General features: G+C 41.7%; 1 protein-coding gene across 1 annotated transcript in view; it reads left to right on the top strand.

Annotated features, from left to right (window-relative positions):
• The window catches only part of pde9aa (phosphodiesterase 9aa), a 46,828-nt gene that overhangs the window by 11,726 nt on the left and 9,343 nt on the right, over nt 1–25,759 (top strand). The window contains 7 exon segments of the mRNA XM_079665483.1: nt 5,118–5,188; nt 6,014–6,091; nt 8,695–8,738; nt 10,171–10,225; nt 11,088–11,158; nt 24,199–24,283; nt 24,897–24,957. Coding sequence (XP_079521609.1) covers nt 5,118–5,188; nt 6,014–6,091; nt 8,695–8,738; nt 10,171–10,225; nt 11,088–11,158; nt 24,199–24,283; nt 24,897–24,957 — 465 coding nt within the window.

Below are 25,759 nucleotides of genomic sequence, written 5' to 3'. Positions count from 1 at the left end.
GGATACCTTCATCCAGAATAGGATCAACTTTGCGTAAGGGGCTGTCAGCTTTAACAGCTTTTCCTTTCCTTAGCAGCATCAGCTCTGATTCAAAGTTCCGCTCTTGTTCGTAGTGAATGATGGATTTCTCTGCTTCCTCCAAATCCTCCACAGATAGTCCTTGTTGTCTTTCTGCTGTTTTGGAGCAGGTCACTGGTGCTTTAGCTCTTTTGGATTGAAGCAGTCTTTTGAGTTTCAACAACCGACCAAGCTCTCTTTAATTTTTCCTAAGAAGAGTAGTGTTCAATGAGGTCGGTGGTTGCACAGTTACTTATTTTCAAACTATTAACAGAGATGTCTCTGAATCATTGAGGAGGATATGGCCAAGATCCTCTGGCACTTTAGGCCATCACTTTCCTCCTTTGACACGAAGTCAGGGCCATTCAATCATCTCGTGGTCTCCAAGAATGGTTCAATATTCAGTCCACGTGATGCAAAGTCTGCTGGATTGTCCTTGGAACTTACATGCCTCCATTGGCTTTCTTGGGACAAGTTGTGAATCACTGCTATCCTATTGGCAACGTAGCCGTAGGTATGGAATCTTTTTGTTTGGTTGTGGATGTATTCCAGTACTGATATACTATCTGTCCAGAAGGTAGATTTCTGTAGTTTCTTGTTTAGTTCCTTCTGTAATATCCTGTCTACTTTTACAGCAAGTGTAACAGCTGCGAGCTCCAGTCTGGGAATGGTGATTTGCTTCAGAGGATTGACTCTGGATTTCCCGAGAATGAATGACACATGAGTATCTCCTTTGTGGTCCGTGAATCTAATGTAGCTTGCAGTGCCATGCCCTGTTTGACTTGCGTCACAAAAGTGATGCAGCTCAGCAGTCCTTATGATTCCAAAATGTTCAGGCTTCATGCACCTGTCCACTTCAAATCTGCTCAGCTGATCTAGTTCTGCTATCCATCTTTAACATGACTTTGAAGGGTGTTCTGGGATAACTTCATCCCATCCACACTTATCAATGCAGAGTCCTCTAAGGATTTGTTTGGCCTTGAGGATGAACGGTGAAAGGAAGCCAAGGGGGTCGTAGATTGAACTGACAATAGAAAGAACTGTTCTTCTTGGAGGAACTCTGTGTTAGAGGCAGCAGTGAAGGTAAAAGTATCTCTCACGATTTTCCAATGGATGCCTAGAACCCTTTCTAGAGGTGTTTTTTCTTTGTCCAGATCTAGTTGCTCAACTGGTTTAGCTCTGTGCACTTCAGGGATTGTTCTAAGCACGTCTTGGCTGTTACTCACCCATTTGGTAATAGTAAATCCTCCTTTGGCACATGCCTTCCTGAGATCCTTGGTAAGTTCGATAGCTTGAGTTGTAGAAGCCACAGATTTGAGACAGTCATCCACATAAAAAGCTGCGCTGTATGGTTTCCATTACTTCCATGTTGTATTTGCTTGTATTGTCTCTTGCCACTTGTTGCAAGGCAAAGCTGGCTATGCTTGGGGTGATACTGTACCAAAGAGATACATTCATCCGATAGACCTCCAGTGATTTTTCTAGATCGGATTGAGTGAGAAGGTTTTCCTTTGAGACAGGAATCTTGGTTTGTGTGTACACATCAGGTAAGTTGATAAATTGTCCTCCATCTATGTTTGCTATTTCCAGTCCTGTGATTTCATAGCTTTTCACATTCCTTTTTTGTCCCATTGTGCGGAGTAGAATTTCGGTCTTTCGTGCTTTAGTATTTAGTTGGTTCATTAGGTTTTCAGTACAGAATTTGGCCGAGCTTCCTGGGTCAAGAAAGGCGTGGGTTTGAATAAACCTGCTTCCTCTTGCTGCTTTTGACTTGCACCGGAACAATAGCAAAACCCCAACAGAAAACCAGAACTTAAATACACACATGGCCAATCAAGACGACGGAACAGGACATGAAGTCGGCAGGTTGTTTACGTTCATCTTTTGCTATATCTGCCTTCCTACGATCACTTTGATGCACATTCAGTATGTTAGGTTGTGGGTGCGAGGTTATTATTATGAATGTGTCTTTATTATCAGGCTATGTTCCACAATCATTCAAAGTAGCAGTGATAAAACCTCTTCTTAAGAAGCAAAACCTCGATCCAGAGGTTTTAGCCAATTATAGACCTATTTCTAATCCCCCATTCCTCTCAAAAATTCTTGAGAAAGCAGTCGCAAAACAGTTGTGTGATTACTTAAAAAACAATGATTTATTTGAAGATTTTCAGTCTGGCTTTAGAACACATCATAGCACAGAGACAGCTCTGGTTAAAGTCACAAGTGAACTTCTAATAGCCTCTGACAAAGGACTTGTCTCTATTCTTGTTTTGCTCGATCTCAGTGCTGCATTTGATACTATCGACCATGATATCTTATTGCAAAGACTAGAGCACTTAGTTGGCATACAGGGAACTGATTTAGGCTGGTTTAGGTCCTATTTATCTGAACGCTCTAAGTTTGTGTGTGTCAACGATGAATCTTCCATGCAAACCAAAGTTAGCTTGGACCTATTTTGTTCACACTATATATGCTTCCACTAGGCAATATTATAAGGAATCATTCTGTAAATTTTCATTGTTATGCAGATGATACTCAACTATATTTATCCATCAAGCCTGATGAAACTAATCATCTAAATACAATTAAAGACTGCCTCAAGGACTTAAAAACGTGGATGACCTTAAACTTTTTGATGTTAAACACGGCCAAAACTGAAGTTGTTGTACTCGGCCCAAATAATCTACGAAACAAATTATCTAAAGATATACTAGTTATGGATGGCATTAATTTGGCCTGCAGTGAGACTGTAAGGAATCTTGGTGTTATATTTGATCAGGATTTATCCTTTAACGCCCACATAAAATCAATTTCTTTTCTACTTCCATCTACGTAACATTGCAAAAATCAGGCATATCTTGCCTCAAAACGATGCAGAGAAACTAGTCCATGCATTTGTTACTTCAAGGCTGGATTATTGTAACTCCTTATTATCAGGGTGTACCAAGAAGTCAGTTAAGTCGCTTCAGCTGATTCAAAATGCTGCAGCACGTGTACTAACCAGAGTTAGGAAAAGGGACAACATTACTCCTGTTCTGGCTGTCTTACACTGGCTCCCTATAGAACACAAGATAGAATTTAAAATTATTCTTCTCGTCTACAAAGCCCATCTTACCTTAAAGAACTCATTATACCCTACTGTCCTACTAGGGCATTGCGTTCCAAGAATGCAGGGCTGTTGGTTGTTCCTAGAGTCTCTAAAAGTACAATGGGAGCCAGAGCCTTTTCTTATCAAGCTCCACATTTGTGAAATCAGCTTCGAGTTTGTGTTCGGGTGGCAGACACCCTATCCGTTTTTAAGAGTGCGCTTAAGACCTTCCTTTTTGATAAAGCTTATAGTTAGGGCTGATTAGATTAACAGTAAGAATATTCAACAAATTGAACAAACAAACATTTAGCATGATCCACCAAAAGAGATGCACTGTTATAACCATTGAATAAATGGGGCGAAGCCTGCGAGCTAGTTCAGGCAGTCAACTCGAGCACCAATGATACATTTACACGTAACGCTCCGCGTCCCTCTTACAACCAACCAAACATATTCTCCTAAACATGCCGATCTATCTAAGCTGCCACATCTGCTGCCTCAGCCTCGCTAATGCTGCTGCTGCTGCCACTGTGTTCATGCTGCTGCTCGCCTGCCCCCCCACCACCCCAGCTTCCATCCCAGCATCCACCTGTAGGCTCGGGGGGATAGTTATCTAATCCTCACTCAATGTTCTGTGTACATCTGTGGAGTGATGAGGCCCGAGCCTAGACGCCAAACTTAAACTATGCTGCTTCTAATAAACATATCAAAGAGAAATACGTGAGTTGTCTGACTGAAATAATGTTTAGAAACACAAACTGTTTTTTCAGCATCATAATACACATTGACATCCCCAAATAACAACACATCACCAGTTTTGACGGTCTAGTAAAATGGAGTTAAGCAGACTGTAGTACTATAATGGTCATTCACAACTGCACATTGATTTAAAAGATTATTGTTGATGACAAACTAACAACATCGACGAGGGAGTTCTGATTCACAGAACATTCGTAACAAGGCTTCGACCGGGGCATTATTCAAAATTGCCCAACCCCTTCATTTCACATGAAATATTTATAATACATAAATAAATGACTCACCAGTGTTGTTTTAAAAAACGACGATGCGTCTGCTGTAGTGGTTCAGTGCAAACTTTGCGCTGTATGCTGGCAATGGGCATAGATGCATATCTGACAACGGTGGTACGACATAATAATGATACGTTCAAGTGTTTCTCTGAATTATCCATTATTTGTGTATTACGGATTGAGGAGTTGTTCCGACTATAATTTTCATTAACTTTTGAGAGGTAGGCCAATGTGGAAACAACATAGATTGTATTTTTTTTCTTTTATTTGTTCAGAGAGTTTAAAAAACACATTGATAGCTGTTTCATTAGCCTACAGTATGTCACTTTTTTACCACTGTATATTCCAAATGACACCTGGCGGGCTGAACTGGGGCTACCCATATTTGTGCTTTAGCCCAAGTTAGCCCAGTTGTAGCGCCGTCCTTGGTCCGTATATGGCTCCATCAACGTCTCATACCATACCATATCGATATAAAACTAATATATATCGCACAGCCCTAATTTGATAATAGTTATCAAAAGTATTTAACCTGAACTGACTTTAAATCTCAATCGTCTGTCATGGCTTTCATCTGATATCCAGTGATTATCAATAAATGTGATATTTTGACCTTCCCTACTTTCAAAGTTTGCCATGATGTTGTAAAACGTTTCATATTTGGATTAAATACTTTCATTTAGTCAGATACACATCACCTGTTGGGTCATTGATTATAAATCATGTCCTTTTTGTGTGTGTGTTTACGCGTGTCTGCTTTTATGTATGTGTGTGTGTGTTTGTGCGTACTTGCATGCATGCGTGTGTGTGTGTGTGTGTGTGTGTGTGTGTGTGTGTGTGTGTGTGTGTGTGTGTGTGTGTGTGTGTGCGTGTGTGTGTGTGTGTGTGTGTGTGTGTGTGTGTGTGTGTGTGTGTGTGTGTGTGTGTGTGTCCTCCCTCAGGTGGTGTTCAGTAGATTCTGCAGCCCATGTGACATCAAGGAACTGTTCTGTACAGCCTTGGGTGTGCCAAGGTAAAACTCAAACACACACACACACACACACACACACACACACACACACACACACACACACACACACACACACACACACACACACACACACACACACACACACACACACACAAACACAGGTGCTGCTCTCATGCAATAGCCTCTCTGGATCCTCTGCTGTATGAGTTGAAGTTTGTGGGGCATGACTCTTAAGACTCGGGGGCTGAAGTGCTTCAGGTGCACATTTAATAAGAAACATCTAGGAAAACCATATGAAGTGATTGCTCGAGGGATGCATGATGACAGAATTGTTAACTATTTTTTACAATAAACAATACATTCAGTTAATGATAATGATCTGCTTAGAAGACACACCTAGCTTCACTGTAGTTTCTGCCAGTCTTCTGCTATTGAAGATAGAGCTTCTGTGAACATGAAGACCTTACACACACATCCCTTTAAAGAGAAAGTGAGTTAGTCTTGTCATATAAGGAAGTGAATCATCAAAGTGTTGTCACTTCTAGCATTATTAAAATAAAAAATGGTTTCATTTAAGGAGCCTGTCCGTTTCATCATGATCTACAAGTTATTGAGAAACTCAAGGCATCATTCTAACGTGGTTTGAAAAACGATTTGGTAATTTCAGCAGAGACATTATCACTCACACACCCCGGAGGAAGAATTCTTCTTTTTGTGTACATCCTTCTGCAGTGTGCTCAGCGACACAGCATGGATGTTTTGTTGTCTCTACTAATTAGCAGTGCTAGCAACACTCCCAATAGTATGTCTAAAATGACAGAGAAAAAAGGTGTCTCATATTCATGCTGCCTTGGTGTCTTCCTGCAGGAACACAAACCTGTCCCTGACGGATCCCACTGGAGCCCTGGTGTCCATCGACCCCACCATGCCACACAACACAGAGAGGTACACCCTGTCCCTCTGAGCTCTTTGTTGATTCATCGATTGTCTGATAAAACATCTGTTCATTCCCCTGGCTGGCTGCGAAGTCAAAGACACATTCGCGGATTGGCTGTAAATCCCAGTGTCCCCTGCTCCTCCTACTTTGCTGTTTACATACGCTCCTTAAACTACCATGATAAGTGAAGTGTACAGTAAGTTTGCAATAGTAGCAACTCAAGTGTCACTTTCCTGAAGCCTTTTAATTAAAGAGTAATCTGTATTCCATATCAGAGCAAAAAGTCCTCATCAGAATATAAAACAATTAATTGTTTTAAGATTTTTATTCACCTACAAATATATAGTGATTATGGAAAGTGTCATATATTTGTTTTCAGGCAGTTCTCCATTTGGTCCATCTTTTCCCGTCATTTTCCTGTGGTGGAGGTGCAGATTCTGAAGTAGAAAGAAAGAATCAGAAGGCAGAAATAAGGTATTAATTCCCCCGAGGGAAATTCAGGTTTCACTCTGTTGTTAATATTCAGTGAAACTTCAAATACACACATGAACAAACACTTGCATTGATGGAGGAGTGTCACAGTGAAGGGGCTGTCATGTTTGGGGCTCTGGTGCACTTGGGATTTTGGTGCCTTGCCAGTCCACACCACATACTGTATGTATTTTATTTTTCTGGTCCATGTGGGGACTTGAACCAGTGACCATCATCAGGTTCCCAAAACCAAGTGCCTGCCCCATGAGATTGTTCCTTCTGATTACTTTCTGTGAGGGATGGGAACAGGACAGTTAATGTCACCAAAATCTAGATCTTTGGCATCAATTCGACATGCCGTGTTTGGAGGAGAAGATGCTGACTATAACCCCAGAACACCATCCCCACCGTCAGGCATGGAGGAAACATCATGCTTTGGGGGTGTTTCTCTGCTAAGGGGACAGGACCACTTCCCTGCATCGAGGAGAGGATGTACGGGGCCACGCACCGTCAAGTCTTGGCCCATAGCCTCCTTCCCTCAGCCAGGACACTGAAAATGGGTCATGGAGGGGTCTTCCAGCAGGATAATGACCCTTAACATATGGCCAAGGCAACACAAGGGTGTCTAAAAAAGAAGCACATTCAGGTGAGGGAGGGGCCTAGCCAGTCTCTGGACCTTAATCCCATAGAACATCTGTGGAGGGAGCTGAAGCTTCCAGATGCCAAGCATCAGCCTCAAAACCTGAAGGATTTGGAGAGGATCTTCAGAAAGGAGTGGACCAACATCCTTCCTGAGATGTGCACAGACCTGGAGACCAGCTACAAGAAGCGTCTGACCTCTCTGTGTCCATCAAGGGTTTCTCCACCAAGTACTAACACATGTTCTGCAAGGGGATCAAATACTTATTTCCCACAGTTAAATGCAAATACATTTTTATCTTTTATATAATGTCAATTTCTGGATTTTCTATTTCATATTCTTACTCTCACTTTTAGAGTAAACCTAACATATTTTGTAAGTTCACCAATTTACAAAGAAATGAACAGTCTATCATTTATTTGTAAATTGGTGAACTTACAAAATATGCAAGGGATCAAATACTTATTTCCTCCACTGTGCATGCTGTTAAAATAAGACTTACTTTTATTAATTCCCGGGGGAAATTCAGTTCTTCATTCATATACATGACACAGGTCGCAATGCACTCATGAACGCATGCACTAACAGGACCTGTTGCTGGAGAGGTGCCAGATTCAAGAGGCTGACAGTCCCGAGGGAGCAGTTGGGGGAGCAATGCCTTGCTCAAGGGCACCTCGGCAGCGCCCAGTATGTGAGCTAGCACCTATCCAGCCACCAGTCTACACTCTGTATTTTTGGCCCAATCAGGACTTTGACCGGAGATCCTTCGGTTCTTTAGTCAAGTCCCTACAGAATGAGCTACCGCCACCTCATTAAGCCCCTAAATGTAAGCTTAAAACAATTGCTGCAGCAAGCAGCTGAGCATACGTGTATGCAAATAGGTGATGTACAAACTTGGAAATGGGAAATTAAATTATCTTGATCCCCACATTTTTCCATCACCATCAAAGTTCTGTCAAAGCACTTCAGGTTGTTGCAACTAAAACCAACCACAGCCTAGCATTCCCTTTCAAGTCATTTTTTAAACAACATCTTAACAAAGTGCACATGTTTCATGGTATATGGAATTTTCCACAGATGCTGCTTGGTAATTCTCAATGACCTTTAGAGAGGCTACTTTGATACCTGACTTTGAGCAGAATGAAAGACAGACCAAGCCGTCAGTGAAGTAGAATGGCCTCAGTATCTTCAAAGTGTATCTTCCTTTTAAACTGTGTGTGTGTGTGTGTGTGTGTGTGTGTGTGTGTGTGTGTGTGTGTGTGTGTGTGTGTGTGTGTGTGTGTGTGTGTGTGTGTGTGTGTGTGTGTGTGTGTGTGTGTGTGTGTGTGTGTGTGTGTGTGTGTGTGTGTGTGTGTGTGTGTGTGTGTGTGTGTGTGTGTGTGTGTGTGTGTTTTCCCCCTTGAATTAGTAAGCAGGAGGAAGAGTACAATGTGTATGCTGAGAGGACGCATTGTCCACTTCTGCTCTCAAAACTAACCTGTGTGTCCTGGTGTGTTGAAGGTCACCGTACCGGGTGGTACCTTTGACTGGAGGACAACTTGCTGGTGAGTCCCAGAGACTACACACACACACACACACACACACACACACACACACACACACACACACACACACACACACACACACACACACACACACACACACACACACACACACACACACACACACACACTCATCAAGCTGTTGATTGCAATTTAGATCAAAAGTATTTAAATCTCTTTAGCATGCATTTGAACCCCTAACTGCAGCGGTATAAATGTTTAAAGGAATTGACCTCATCAAAATGTTTCCTAATCCCTTACACAAGCAATGAGATCGAAGCTAAAGTCAGAAGGACTGATCCAGAAACTTTAAAAGGAAACATATTTTCCTATTCCTATTATCTACCTAGCTATAAATGAATAGCTTACACCTTTAAATGTGGCTATAGCTGTTGTTCAGATGTCAAAATAGTTATCATATCTCAGATATATATCTCTGAAGCTGTGCTCACTCGCAGAGGTTGTGACAGATGTGGAAAAGGCCTTGACATAACAAGCACACGGTTCACTGTGTTTATTCTCCTCTTCTGTTTCTTTAAAGTGTTAAAAATGAGAAGTTGCCAAATTACTTTATAAAGTAATAGGTCACTTTAGAAGGCTAAGAAAATGTTTATGATTTCAACATCCACCTCAAATAATGATGAATCCTCCTCTTAGCCAGTAATACTCAGTCCCACTCAAACAGCTGTTATTTCAAACAGCTGCAAACAGAACCATGCCATGTGATGTGTGAGATCAGTCCGCTGAAGTAGCTTCATTAATCACAGAGAGGAATTCTCAGTCCTCACTGACCTGTGACCTGCTGTGAAACAGGGAATGTGAATGACACAATGTACAAACTACTACTCACCAACAATAGCTGTTTTCTTTTTACAATGTCTCGTACAGTAGCTGTTAGTTTATTGGCTGTGGTGTTGGACTTTGCCCACAACAGTGGAGCTTTTAGCCAATGGCAGGGCTGTGTTAGTGAGTCCAGCCTGTTGCCAGTGAGTGGGAAGAGGGATCAGAAGTGCTTGTTAACACATCAAGCTGTCAGCCATTATGCAGACGCTCTGCTGCTCACGGTGAGACCAGAGGGACATTTCTCCTTTTTTTTCACTCTACTGGCTCTGCCATCTGTTGCTCAGGACATCTGATGCCCCCGGATTAGCTTACATCAGCCCTGCATGTATTTATGTCAGTGTGTAGTCGTTCTAGGTGCTATAGTATTTATTATGAAACATTCTGCCTCAGTGGACTCAAGCTTTTTACACTGGACTCCAACAGGCTGTTGACTGTGTGTGTGTGTGTGTGTGTGTGTGTGTGTGTGTGTGTGTGTGTGTGTGTGTGTGTGTGTGTGTGTGTGTGTGTGTGTGTGTGTGTGTGTGTGTGTGTGTGTGTGTGTGTGTGTGTGTGTGTGTGTGTGTGTGTGTGTGTGTGTGTGCTCTCTCTTCAGATAAAGAGGAACTCTTTCAGAATGTACTGACGCAGGTGGCAGAACAGTTCTCAAGGTAAGCAGCATCAAATCTTCACCGTTAACTCATTCATATTGCAGCAAATGTTTGAGTTATTACTTATTCATACTTTCTATGTTTTTGTATCAATAACTGTGAACAATTTGTTTAGTTTTATTACTCTCTATCGTGTCTTCCTTTCAGTTTGTTCTAGCGTACTGTTAAGAGAAAACCTCCTTTCGAAGCTTGATGAAAATGTATTTCCTGGTCTCAAGAGACAGAGGACTCTTACAGAGGGTTTGCACTAGCAGCAGCAGCACCGTGTGAACGCCTGTGTGTGTGATCAGTGCTGGGAACCTCTCTTCTTCAGCTCCCCGCTTATGCTTTTTGGCTGCTTTTCTTTAAACCTGCATCATAGACAGGATGTGTTTCTGTGTGTGTTTCACGTTGGCCTGTGGTTGCTAATTGTGTGTCACAGCCAGAGATCTATTTGCATTCTTGGATTATCAATTAGCAGATATGATAGAAGTTGCCTTATTTGTTATGACGTAGTGATTCTTCAGTACTTAGCTGGGATGGCACTGTTAGAGTTGTTCCATTAAGAATGAGAGAGCGACTGTAACGCTTCAGAAATGATTTCCATGAGTGACTTGTAAACTGATTATTTGAGATTTCAAAATATAATTTAGTCTGACAAATGAAATCCTGTTGATTCAGAAATATGTTGATTTTCAGCTGTCTAATGGTTATGCAATATGATGGTCTACAATGGAGCACGACAGGGATATAAATATATCGATATCTATATCTTATATTATTGATTAAATCAACTTTGATTGAGGTATATATGTTTGTATACAAATACACAATAATATTTGTTGTTCAAATGTTTTTTCCCTCCCTCTCCATCTGTCTGCAGGGCATTCAAGATCAACAAGCTGAAGACCGAGGTCACCAACCGTCTGGCCATGCTGGAGAAAAGAGTGGAACGTAAGTCCCCCCCCCCATTCTCAGGTTTACACCTTTTTCATAAGCTGTTTTGCTCACCAACAAATAAAAAAATATAAAGGGGCTTTTGAATATTTTATTGAATCAATTCTTCCCCATCTTAACTGAACTAGCTCCTACCCTGGTGGAGGACATGGTGAGAAAGCTAAAGCTAACAGTGCTAATCATTTGTATTTGATCTATTTGCATTTCGTGCAGTGTGGTTGAAATATGCGAGCGACAAAGAAGTACAGTAAGTCCCTTATACTTTAGACAACACTCTATTATAATCCAGTTGAAAGTCCACTTTGGAAACTTTCATATAGTTTAAAGTCCAGTCTGCAGCAGGAGAGTGCAGGCTTTGTTTGCTCTCATACATGTCAGCTTTATGGGAATACCCCATTATCTTTCTACTATTTCACATTGATGATGCACTTACGCTTAGCTCTCAGAGACTGTTAGACATGCAACGTACGGCATGTATCAGCAACATTCAGGCACCAAACCTATTCTTGGCAAAAGATTGTACTGAATTTCTCTTTGCAAATTAGGCTGTTTGTGAGCTTAGGTTTAACTTTTGAGCTGCTTGTCCCTGTGCTATGCTTCTGTCAGGACACAGCTGTGGAGGTGTTTTCTACACTATGATGCTTGTCAACTCTTCAGAAAAGCATGGTGTTTTGTGTCCAACCTGAGGGCCGTGCTTCCAGCTCTGCATACCATTATCACTATCTTAGTTTACTGTTTTAGCAGACCAACATTTGGTAAATAGCACTAAAAAAACAAGACAATTAAGTCTGACGGGAATGTCATTGGTTTTGTAGGTAATTTGTGTTAAACCAAAGGAAGCAGACCTGCAGTTGGTGTTGGAGTCAGAGAGATGTTCGTACAACATGTTTGTGGAATCCATCCAGCATGGTTGAGATATTTCACTCTGAACCATCTAACCGACCCAACACATGAAAATATCAAATTATATAGTTTCTGTCTATAAGCCGTTCTTAAGGGAGATTAAATAGTGTGTCTTGTCAAAAGAAACATTTTGTCATATGCTACTTGACTTTCTGGACTTCACTTTAGCTAGCTTTGAAAGTATTATTAGTACAGTGGTTCTATCTAGAGTGATTTGTGTGCAGTGTGAGATAACTGCATGCCTTCAGTGCATGTTGTCTGAACTTGTGTCCCTCCACACTTTATGATGCTGCGATTAGATAAGTGGACGATACATGTTATGTTGTCTGCTAAAACATCTCAAGAGGCTGTTGACCAGCTGCAATTATTAGCATCTAATGAACATTGACCACTTGGACTGACAGAGGGCAAAGTAAGGTGTCCTCTTCATACTTAAACAACATCATGGTCAGGCCATTTCTCCTCAGCCGACCTTTATCACTTTCCAGGTTTTGGTGTGTTATTAACAGTAAGAAGGAAGTGTGCTGTGCTCACTATGCTGCAGCAGCTTACATAGTTGTTACCTGCATGCCTGTTGGCATCTTTGCACTGGGTATAATGTAAATGTCTCAATTCTCTAAAGATAAAAGTCAGCAATAAAATAGGATCAATAAAGTTTCCCTACCATCATATTCTTTTATAATATCAGTCTGTGTTCTCAATAGGTCAGCTGCTAGAGTAATTACCTACAGGAACATTTAATCAGTTATCGTTTATGCAATCATTACTTCCTTCCTAGTAAGGCTGTGATTAAAGGTAAAGGTGAGGCAGAATATGTCAGTTGTTCATTGAGATAACAGTTAAGTCAGCCACCAGACTCAGATTGTTGCAAGTGTTCCCCCCTGGCTGAGCTGTGGATCTGTCCTCCATAAACGCACATTGCTAATTGCTTTGGTACTTCAGCTCTCCTGCAGCAAATGTGTGTATTGCACTGCCGAGCTGAATGACTTTGCACACACAGTTTTGATTTGATAATATAAAGATGTGTGCATAACACCTAGAGTCGGTTCCATTGTAGACTTTTTGATGGCACTATAGCAGATTAATTTACACAGTCATACGTAGAATCAAATAATCATAAATCATAAAAATTATAATTTTTTCATAGTGACTTATACCCTTTACATATGTTTAAATGATTATATAAAACAATAATGATACCATTGATTGATTTATTACATAATTAAAAGCAGTTCTGAACAGAAATATAATTATTGAATTTATACGTTAAAACATATAATATCTAGGAAATGGTTCTCTGAGTCGTATTTTTCTGCAACCAAAACCAGGAAGTGCGGCGGCGTTGAAAAAAAGGCCCAACGGTGGGACTACAATTTGTGTCATTCTGTGACATCATTATGGCCTTTGGGAAAGAGAAATTTGAAAGTAAGGGTAATACTAACTAAATCAACTTCCCAGTACAAACACTTTTATAGCCCTTATATAAATCATTAGGGTCTAAGAGTTGTAAAATGCTCTAATAACTGAATCCAGAGTTAGTTTAATTTTTCATTAATCTGACCACTCTGAAATTGGCCCTGACGCTGCAAATTTGAGGCGGGACTTAAGCAAAATGCAAGTGTGCACTCTCTATGGGCCCAGATACAGGTTATGTTGCTCTCGAGAGTCAGACCATTTTGGCCTCATGGTTCACTGAGAAGTTACTAGAATTACTAGATTCTCCCTTTGACAGACAAGAGGGACTTCAGCCGCAGGTTTATATTTACATAACATTTGCGCGACTTGCGCATCCACATGCATTGCATAAACATGGCTGAGTCAACAGCGATAACTTTCGAGGGGTGGAGGTATGCCCATTATTTTGAGTTTGTCCGAAGAAAGGACAGGAATGTGACGGTGAGGTACAAACTGTGTCCAGGCCGGAAGCTGTTATCCACTGCTGCAAACACAACGTCAAACCTCAATAAGCACCTGCAAAGACAACATGCTAACATGAAGCTAATAGCTAAGGAGGACCTCCGAATCCAGAGTGAGAATGTAGAGTAAAGTAATGAGTGACGGCCCCTACACACGGCGGCGTGCGTTGTCGCTTGCCAGCGGGGGGGTCTGAAACTCGACCAACAGTCAATCACATGAATCTCCCGCCCCTGACACACAAGCACGTAGTTTGATTGGCTAGTGCTAGTACTGGCATATGATTCGATTGGCTGACGCCTCCCACGAGGCGTCAAAAGTAGAACATTGCTCTACTTTTGCAGCGAGCACCGCGAGAGAAGCTACGCTTTGCTCCCACAATGCAGTTCGGCGAATCGTGACATCACCCCATTCAAAGTGAATGGGCAGAAGCGTTGAAGCGGCAACGCACGCCGCCGTGTTTTTTTTATAAGTGTGTGGTCGCGTTCTGGTCACTTAGCTCGGCGCTACTGCTTGTTACAACTTGTATTTCCCGTACTCCCCATGAACTGTTATTGCCCCCTTCAACGTAAGTGTTAAGTATTGGTTCTTGGTTCTTGCCGGGCAGCCGAGTGGGGTCAGCTAAGAACCGGTTTTTGGTGCTTAGAGCCGGCTCCGCTGTGGTGGAAACAGGAAGAACCAAAGCTAAATCAGACTCTAGCCCGGAACCGGACCTGGAGCCGGTTTGGTGGAAAAGGGGCATAAACGGTTCCAGAGCTGGCCAGAACCAAGAACCAATACTTCATGCTTACGTGGGGGGCGAAATTAGCCAGAGCAACAACAGTTCATGGCGAGTACGGCAAATAAAAGTTGTAACAAGCAGTAGCGCTGAGCAAAGTGACTAGAACGCAACCATACACTCACTTAATAAAGTCATTCTGTTTATTTTTACCATCCGTTCGCTGTTATATTGATCATTGTGGAAAGCAGGCAGACGTTCTGTTTTGTATTATAGCAGCTATCGGATGGAATCTGTAGGGTTTTTCAACAATGAGCCCAGGATTAGCCGAAAAGAGTCCAGGAAGGCTAATTACAAGTTAACAGCGTTTAATAAAACAATGATACGACGATAAAATGAAATTGCAAACAATGGCGTACAGCTGTGCTCCTTCCTTCCACTGGCATGTGATGAGAAAGAGACCGACCACCTGCTTGGGTCACATATTTATCATCTGAAGTCTTCTCCCATTGGCTTGGCGTCGACAGGGGGCAGGGAGGGGCCAGGTTCTATTGGCCTCTTTGTCTCAAGCCCCGAGGAAGTACTCCGGACTCTGAGGAAAAAATGTGTTGTGACCAAATGGCGGTACAACAATTTCCGTATCAGTCCGTGGCGTCACCCGGCCCAGAAATACTTTTTCCCATTGACTAACATGGGGAAAGAGGCGTCTGTAAATCAGCGGATAATTATTTTGAAACTAAATAAACTACCCAGTATTAACTATTTTATAGCCCTTATTAGAATCATTAGGTCCTTAAAGTTGTAAAATGCACTAAAAGCCGAATCTAGATTTATTTTCTCTCTCCATTCATTCTAGTGAGCAGAGAGCGGGAGCTCGGGGGGCGGGGCTCAAGGGGCACATGCTCTATGATCGCACATACGGGACTTCTGCTCTGACAGCCAGGCATGACGGGTAATCTGTGACGTTTTGCTCTCGAACTTAAGATCAATATTCAAAAATACAGATTCAAAAAGTTGAAGCGTTTGTTTTAACAGTTTGCAGGAGGCAGGTACTTGCAGAGGTGGCGGACTCGAGTCACATGACTTGACTCGAGTCAGACTCGTGTCGCATATTTTTGGACTTGAGACTTGATTGACTAACATTGATAAAAGACTTGACTTGACTTTGACTTGGTATTCATGACTTGAGACTTGACTTGACTTGAGACAGATGACTCGAAAGGACTTTACTTTTTTAAATGTAATATTCGCATTTGCTTTTGTATTGTACGGAGCCCCTAAAGGGCAATGAAAAAAAAAAAAGATAGTGTGTCTCGTTCGCACGAGAAAGTTAGCGGAGCGCCAAGTAGGATCTGGAACGCACAGGAGACAACCGTTTCATTGCAGACTGTATTGTTTATGTTGGGAAATGGCAGTGCAATGAGTGGATACATTATTTTAGATATATTTTGAACTCGGATACTCATTGACTTCATGAAATCGCTACAGCACCAGGAGGCAGCGGGACGTGTAACTCCGCCTCTGACAAGTGCAGCACCAGCGCACAAAGAGCTGTGACTTTTACACAACGCCTTTACTGTGTTTACTTTCATTAGAACAGCTAAAGAGCGACCACAGGCTACTACGTGTTAACCACACACACCTCTACACACATCGAACTGCCCGATTAATTACTTGTTTTATGAAGGAGATGTCCGGTCACTATGGCCCTAGCCACACGGAGACGAAAACAAACCGAATTCGATATCAAAAAAGTCTTCCGTCCACACACAATCGGCACCAGAAACGTGTCCGTCCACACGAGACCGCTCGACCTGCTGGAGATGCCGGGCTTGTACAGTAAGTGGCGCTGTACTTCCGCCACAAAATACACCAAAAGCAGCGAGACTTCCCGAGCACGCATGGTTGCCATGGTTTCCATTCTGTTTATTCTCCACGCTGGATTTAGCAGCAGAGGTGTGGAGAGGTAGGGCTCTGGCTCTTTTTCTCCCTCCCCGAGGCAAGCGTGTGCTCCTGCTGTAAATCTCCCAGATAGTCCAACAGCAGAGGAAAACCCAACCCAGTCTCACAAAAAAACGTGTAATAACTACGTTGGTCCACAACTTGGGACGTAGTATTTCTACAAAAGCGCCTCTGAAATGGTAAGATCCCTATGTTTTTTTTCACCATTCATTCCAATGGCTGGCGTCTATGTCACGTGATCTTCAAATTTCTCCCTGCAGAGAAAAAAAACATGGCCGACATTCGTTTTATTCTCGGTGGAAAATGCCTATTTTAAGGTTAATTTGGCAATTAAAATGCGTTTTGATGTCATTTGATGCGAAAAATATGAGTTGTTATTTCAGATTATGTGTGCAGTGGATGTACACAATCTTTAGTTTGCTAGTTATTACGAAGATTACTTCAGGAAATTGTGTCCATTCAACGTTGTCATTGTTACCAAGGTGGTTGCTAGGGACGCTGCTATCGATAGTATTTCTGTTATGTTATGTAACTGTTTAATGGTGTTATCTTTATCCACAGTGCAAACGTATTAGTTTAACAAAATCTGCATCTAAAATTGTGGCATAGATCTACGTTATTTTCCCCATGTGGAATTCTCCATTTACTCAACAATATATGAAATAATTATCCTTGTGTTTATTTATTTGTTTGATTAATAAACACAAGTTGGAGTCCGTCAGGACCGAGGGTCGGAGCAGCTCATTTGCTTTAGAGAATATTACACCCGGAAGTAAGTATTCTCTGATGATAAAATGGCCCAACTTTTGAGAGAGCAAAGCATCACAGATTACCCGGCATGCCTGAGAAGTACCCGTATGTGCGCTCATAACGCATGCGCAACTTTAACTAAAATGCTCGTTCACATCAAGTACGTCAATTTTCGTACACGTAACAGCACAGCGCGTTCATGACAGCATGGTAATGATTTGCTATTATGATGGATTTGATATTAACGAGGCGGCAGTTAGCAGCTAGCTAGTAATTATGCTAATGTGCACATCAATCGTTGTGTACTTATATTACGCTGTAACAGGATCTTGTGATATCCAAGCAACAGAGCTTCATTTAGCATGAAATAATTATTGCACTGTATGTATATATATATATATATATATATATATATATATATATATATATATATATATATATATATATATATATATATATACATATACAGTGCAATAAGAAGCTACAGGGACGTTAATCTAACGTCGGTAATATTAACTTTATTTAATACAACATTTACGGTACAAGATTTAATCATACAGCCCATGTAGTATAATAATGAATTACAGCAAACATGTGCAATATATCCATTATTACAGCTCCGTGGGATGGCAGTAAGACGATATGGGTCCGTTCTTATTGTGCATCCATGGGTAAAGATAAACGCAACTCACATTGGTTTCTCATACAGCATCTCTGTAAACTACGTGTATTCACTGAATTTCACTCTCTGTCTTTAACGGCTCGTTGTAGCTCCAATAGCTCCAGCCCCCACCCTGCCTGTGAGCACAGTGTGCTCTGATTGGTCGGGACCTGCTGAACACGTAACATGAACGTGCCGGGCGGCGCGGTCCCGTGGGTTAGATGCGCGTTCATAATGCAGAGGGAAATAATTCTCAGAATAATGTTATTAGCACATTTTTACAACTTGAGGAACGAATGTTTTTAATAAAGGCTATACAAGTGTTCATACTGGGTAGTTTATTTAGTTTAAAAAAAATTATCCAACGATTTACAGACCACTATTTCTCAATGTAAGTCAATGGGAAAAAGTGTTTCCGGGCCTGGCAACCAAATGGAAGTGTAGTACCGCCTTTAGGCCACCACGAATATTTTCATCCGAGTCCGGCGCACTTCCTGGGGGCTTGGACAAACCCTGTGATAGTCCTCAAGCTCTGTAATTGGATGTGTGAGTGTGAGGGTTACGCCGAGCGTCGAACAGCACTTGAAATGGAATGGAACCACGGCAGACTGTCCAAAACTGGATTTGAACCGGTCCACCCCGTCCCCCCCTCCCCCACCCCGTCCCCAGAACTACACATGCTGGCGTGTTTCGCAACATGTTCTCTATGGCACGTCTCTACTGGGAATTGTAGTTTTAAAATACGTTTTCGTATTTCCCATAATAAGAAGTTGCCAGTGTTAAACTGTGTACATCCCTGGAGGTTTAGGGGATAGGAAACACTCAAATTTAAAACATATAATTAATAAATGGGTGAAAATTGCTTGTGCCCATGGGCAGCATTAATATACCACATGACAGCTAATGTCAGAAGAGCTTTATTTAACAGCTGGTCTTATGTTTGTGACCCCTCCTGTTGTAAATCTTACTATTTACAATATCAGAACTTTTTCAACCAACTACTTATTATAAATGTAAAGACAGAGCGAGCAGTGGCAGGGTCTTTGTCCGTCTTCCAAGACAGTGGGGCTGGCTGCTGTGCAGGTGCAGGGCTGCTGGTGGCTGTGTTGGAGGGAGGTACGTTTGATTGTCCCGGGTTGATGCTGGTGGCTGTGTGGGAGGTGCGTGTGCTCCGAGACCTCCTTGCTTGCCGGGTTGATGGTGGTGGCTGTGTGGGGGGTACGTGTGTTCTAAGAGACCTCCTTGCTGGCTGAGTTGATGCTGGTGGCTGTGGTGGAGCCTTTGTGCTGTGGTGTATCTTGACCTGGTGGCAGGCACAGATGGAGGTGGAGGCACCTGTAGTGATGCTGGTCTGCTGGTTCTTGGTGGTGATGGCAGTGGTGAAGGCCCTTGAGCCACAGTGTATCTTCACCTGGTGTTAGGCAAAGCTGGAGGTTGTGGCTCCTGGATATATATGCCGCCTGTGGGCCGCTTGGCCCAGGCAGATCTGAAACCTCTCTGTAAAACAAATTAAAATGTAGGACAATACTAAGTTATAATACTAATACTAATTACTAAGTTCATTGAAATAAAGTTCAAGTGGCATGTTGCTTAAGGGCAAATAACAAGGCACAACTAAAAAGAAAGTTTGGGAGGTGGGGCAGGAGTCTCTCTCTCTTGCACACACACACACACACACACACACACACACACACACACACACACACACACACACACACACACACACACACACACACACACACACACAGGTATTTCCAGTTACTTTCATTTAAAATCAAAGACACACATACACATATAAATAAATCTATAACAAAGTCGCCTCTGTAACAAACAGTAAAATACATGTCTATAGCCACTGTAAATGTCTCCGTTGTGGGACGAATAAATGATTATTTTTTCATCTACACATGTAACCTCACTTTTACACATCAAAATAACTTTTACATATAGTAAAAGTTAACTATTTGAGAGTCTATTTTGTACCAAGAAAAAGTTCAATAAACATATATTGGCCAAAATCCCCAAAAGTTTGTCTTGTAACCTTCACCTCAAAAGTTATTGTTCTTGGCCACATGTAGAGCTTGGGCCTGGGAAGCAGTGTCAGACTCTCAGTACAAAACCCACTGGACGTTTCGGTTGCTTTTCAAGGTGTATTTCCAGCAAACATAAACAAAATATGAAAACAATATTTAACATAAAATTAAACAGCAGATCCTAATAATCTGTCTTTTGCTAAGTATAAGGTTGCGTCTGCGTGTCAATGACGGTATTGCTGCTGCCTGCTGCTCTCCCGTCACACACCGCACCTCCAACTTAAAGCCTTAGCCCCGCCCCTTCACCTAAGCAAAGCAAACCTCTCACTGAAACAGAAAAATGCATTAATAAAGGTTCCAAATAAATCAAAACAAAATAAACTTAAATGCGGCTCCTACACACAGGCCCCTAATTGTTCTCTCAGAATCAATTACTCAAATTAGCCAAAATGGAGCCGTAAAACGACCAACAAATAATGAATTTAGAAAAATAAAGTATATACATTACATCCCTTATTGATGTTTAAGGAAGACATATTATTCTTCCGTCTCCCGGAGGCGGCACAGCTTAGTTATGGGCCTATCGATAATGGAGGTTTTCGTCTGGAGCTTCACTGTACGGGTCAGACCTCTTGCATCAGGCTTGGCCTCCAGTACTCTACCTAATGGCCACGACCCCCAAGGAGCAGCTGGGTCAACTACCAGGACGACATCTCCAATGCTAAAAAATTTCCTCACATTTTTTTTCTTTATTTTTCAATATCGCGATAAATATCGTACCGTGGACTTTTTATCGCGATATTATTGTACCGTGAGTTTTTGGCATCGTTACATCCCTAGTGTTTACTGTTCGGCGTAATGACGTACAACGTCCTCGACAACTTCTGTAGGCCTATTCAGCCACTTGTTAACAACCATCGTTTTTCAGACACGTAAACTCTTCAAAAATCACCAGTGCTGATGTATTTAATGTCGTAGAACAAAACATGATCCGTCTCTTGAATTTGTGTCAACCACAGACCTTATTTCGAGCTATTTTCCAGAATCCTATGGAGAGATCCCATTGGCTCTGAGCCGAGTGAACCGGTAGTGGTAAAATGCTAACTCACTTCCGGGTTTTAGGACTCTTCACTGCACCACTCTGTTATACATCCATGCTTTGTCTGCACATAGGTGTGTCCATGTGATCTTCAGTCGCCCTCTAGTTGCGTATCCAAATAACATTCTCTCATATCACATGACCAGATAAACCACTCAACAGAACACATAATAACAGTAGACACTTTGATCACACACTACTTGCCTGGTCGTGAAACCTGAGTGAGATAATGCCTCATGTTTGTTTATTTGGGATTGACAGCAAGGCTCTGTTAGTTTATGATCACATTATGTCTTGTGAATAGAAGGAAGTGAGAGATCAATCAATCAATCAGGGGTCTTCCTCTGGTTACACGATGACCTGGCATTTTAGAATGTCTCCAGTAGGCCTAAGTGATTAATAATATTGATTGTATTTCTTACAAACCAATACATGGGCTACACAGGTTGTCATGTCCGACTATCACAAGTAGAATCATAATGAAAACTACGCTGGTAAAAACGATGACAAACGAAGCCTCGCTGCCCGTCGATACCACGTGACTGCTTCAGATAGTGCTTCAGATCGGTTGAACCACTGACACTTCACAGTTTTACACTCATATTACCATGATGGGATTAAGAGAGCTCAGACCCTCACTTATATGGAGGATGGAACATGATATAAGTATAAATAAAAAATGCATTCAAAATGTATAAATAAAAACATGAATAAATAAATAAATAAATAAGGCAATACATAAATAAATACAGGAATAAATAAATAAACAAATAAATAAATGTAGAGATAAATAAATGTGTACAATATTGAAACAAATTGATTACATGAAAATAGGATTTCATGTCCGTTGTTGTGCTCAAATAGAGCCTCATGAGATGAACCCTTTTGCGAACCGATTGGCTGGAAAGCTTCAAAGCTTCATAAGGCTTCATCTCGCCATCACTACTTTACAGCGGACGCTGCCGTGAGTTAACGGTAGACTGAACTGTGCCGTGAGTTAACGGGAGATAAACTCCGGTGGACGAGCAGCACTGCAGCGGTCGGTAAATGCCGCTGAACCATGTAAGGGAAACTTCTGTGTAGCAATGCAGTGGGAGTCACCGACTCAGGAAGGAGACACGGGAAAAGCAGGAGCTTTGATGTCAAACACTGATGGTTTATTTGGAGCTTCGGCCAGCGGATTCACATCACAAGTCACAGCAGTCACGGTCTGACCGCACGGGAGAGTTGCCACGTCAATTCTGAAGAACTCTACCCCAGACCCATGTATTTAGCTAGTTCAGAGAGAATAATCAACATGCTGCATAACAAGATAGAATCATAACACCTCTATCAGCTGACGCCAACAGGCAGGAACAGGGAGACAGAACACTGAGAGCACAGCAGCCAAGGTTACAGGTGCGTGTGCTCAGTCAGGACAGTTTGAACTGATTAACTGGGTCAAAGTTATGGGCCTTGGAAAATATTTCCCCAACAAACCACATTATTAAACAATGAACCACAGCACTCTGGAGAAAAGTACAAGGGTTGAGAAGTAGTCATTTAATTTAATCTGGCTTATAATAAACAAATTAAATTAATTAAATTCAAGGCACATTGGATTTAAACTGCTACAGAACAGACAGCCGACAGTGTGAAATGTTTCATGAACTAGTGGAAAAATGATCTCCAACACTCAAAGTAATTTCTTTCAGTTCCCACTCTCCCTAACTAGTTAGCCTGTTGTAATACTTTCAGATCTGACGCACAGCCACTTCACACAAGCATGCCAACTGCCTGGATACCTGGTTGCTATGGCAACATTGTGGTGCCCACACAGATCTCCATCCTCACATGACTTTAGTCGCCATGGTCACCTCCCTAATGGGAGCTGGAGAAAGGTGGACTGATGAAGGAGGCAAAGAGAGGAGGACCAAATCATATGATGACATATGAGAGTTCTGACACACAGCTGTTCATATTACTGCTGCTGGACTCCTCACACAGCTGTTCGTATTACTGCTGCTGGACTCCACACACAGCTGTTCATATTACTGCTGCTGTACTCCTCACACAGCTGTTCATATTACTGCTGCTGGATTCCACACACAGCTGTTCATATTTCTGCTGCTGGACTCCTCCGAATGCTGAAGGCTCGGGGAGTGGGCGTTCATGGTCCACAGCTGCCGGATAGTTGTTCCTCTCTCTCCCCCCGCCTACACCAACTCTCAGACATCCTCCAACCCTGTTGCTTGCTCTCAGTCTCTCAACTTATTAATCACTTATGGGCACTCACTATGGTTGCATAAAGTTGACTTCATATATCTGATTGGGCACTGACAGACTTAAATATCTAGCTTACCAATGCCCATGACAGTCCATACTACTGGAGGGTTTTTTGGTGCAGCACAGCAACAAGTGACTTGCAGCCTTATCATTATCCAACATGTCATCACAATATGATGTTTTGATTGATCTCTGCTCTGATAGATTGAGGGACAGTTTAGCCTAATATGACGCCACTCATCACATGCAACTGTCCCTGACACAGTTTAAGGGTCTGCTCACACACCTGGACATTTTCTACACAAAACAATAGCTCACTGTTTACTTGCATTTATATTCGATGGAACCGTTCACCTGCTTTAATGAAGCCAGCTCTACTCTTGGTTCATGGTTGCTATAAAAAATATGAAATGCTTGCTTAATCCATCAATGTCAAGATTTGTGCCAAAGCTTTTTATAAGTAGGGTGTACATGAATGGCAGGGAATGTTTTTTTTTACTGCATTAATTGACTGTTGATTGAACCACAAATCAAATGGCAAAAGAACAGTTATATAGGCCTGTTTGAACTGAGCCTGTTGTTCCCACCTCTCAGCTGTAAGAGGCTAAACCACCATTAAAGGTTAATTTAGCTCCAAAACCTGTTAAGGACCTGTTAAGGATCTGCAGCTAGCAAGAGGTATGAAAAGGTAAATGGTTTGAAAAATATGAATAAATGACTCTCTGTCTGCAGTGGAGGGGATGAAGGTGGTGGAGATTGAGAAATGTCGCAACGACATTAAGAAGCTTCGTGAGGAGATGGCATCAAGAAACAACAGGTGACAGCAACACGTTGAGCAATCACTGAATACACCTGCTTTCATGAGAATAAACACAAAGCTAGTCTTGCTGCTGTCTTATTAACACAGCGATAAAATGTCCTGGGACAGACAGCTGATAACTGCTTGCTTTTTTTTTTTTTTTAAGAAAATGCCATGCCACTCAGCCTTTGATTCAACATGCTAAGTTGTCCGAAAACCCGCCGAAGGTGCTAAGTAGTGCTGTCAGGGCCTTAAGAGAGAAAGGACGCATGTGATTGGCTGAAAGATGAGCAGGCATGACAACACCATTGTCCTGAAAAGTGACATTAGAAAATAAGAAAGTGGCATGAAAAATTGTCAATTGAAAAATGCCATTAGGAAATAAATAAATAAATGTTGAAAATAAAGGGCATTTGATTTTTTATTATCAAAAAGGAACATATTCAATTGGTAAAGCACTACTTACGGACACTGGCAGTTCTAGGATAAGAGTAAGTACATGTACCAGTAGAATAAATGTTAATAACGTGTAAAATGTCATATGTATTTTTGATACGTAATTTTGAATTTGCAGTATTGATGTAATGATATTTCTTTGTTGCTTCATGCTGTTCCCTAATCTATTTTCCAGTAACTTCCTGGAAGGCAACAAGAAGCTGACTCCACGCAGAGACGTGCCCTCCTACCCAAAAGTAAGTCTGCACACTGCCCTCCTGCTTCACTTCCTGTTAGCCAGCTGAGTCTGCCGATGGTAGCTCAGGTCTACTCAGTAATAAAACAGGTCCGATGTCCTGCGGGTTTTCGGACAACTTAGCATGTTGCATCAAAGGCTGAGTGGCATAGGAGTCTTTTGTTTAAAAAACAAAAATCAAGCAGTTATCAGTATTAGCTGTCTGTCCCAGGACATTTTATCGCTGTGTTAATAAGACAGCAGCGAGACTAGCTCTGTGTTTATTCTCATGAAAGCAGGTGTATTCAGTGATTGCTCAACGTGTTGTTGTTTCTTGATCATTATCATTATTTCTTTATTTTTCAAACCATTTACCTTCTCATACCTCTTGCTAGCTGCAAACATACAGTAGCCCAGATCATTAGGTCTTGGAGCAAAATTGAACTTATCCTCAGTGAAAATATCATGGGGTTAGGGAAAGATGTGAGGGATAGATCATCAGGATTTAATGTTTGCTTTCATCAGTAAAAGTTTGCTCAGTGAGATGATAAGGTTCCTTTCCTATCATCTAAAGAATTTAAACAGCTGTTATCTGTAATACTCCTGTGTCATTTCACTCAGTTAGGAACCTTCCTGAGAGAAAAGACTGTTCAACCACAACCCAGTGTCTACATATAGTTGAGATCTAATGGTTTTAAAAAAACAATTGGCCTAATTTACAGTTGTTGATTGATCAGGTTCAGTCCATGCCTTTTACCACACATAAGTCTTTGCAGAACACAAATACACTGAGCAAGTATCATAATGTCTATCTATATCTATAT

This window comes from Notothenia rossii (genome assembly GCF_949606895.1).
Source record: "Notothenia rossii genome assembly, chromosome: 2".
Classification (NCBI taxonomy): Eukaryota; Metazoa; Chordata; class Actinopteri; order Perciformes; family Nototheniidae; genus Notothenia; species Notothenia rossii.
The sequence above is the reverse complement of the archived record's forward strand: the minus strand, read 5'-3'. Positions and strand labels throughout refer to the sequence as shown.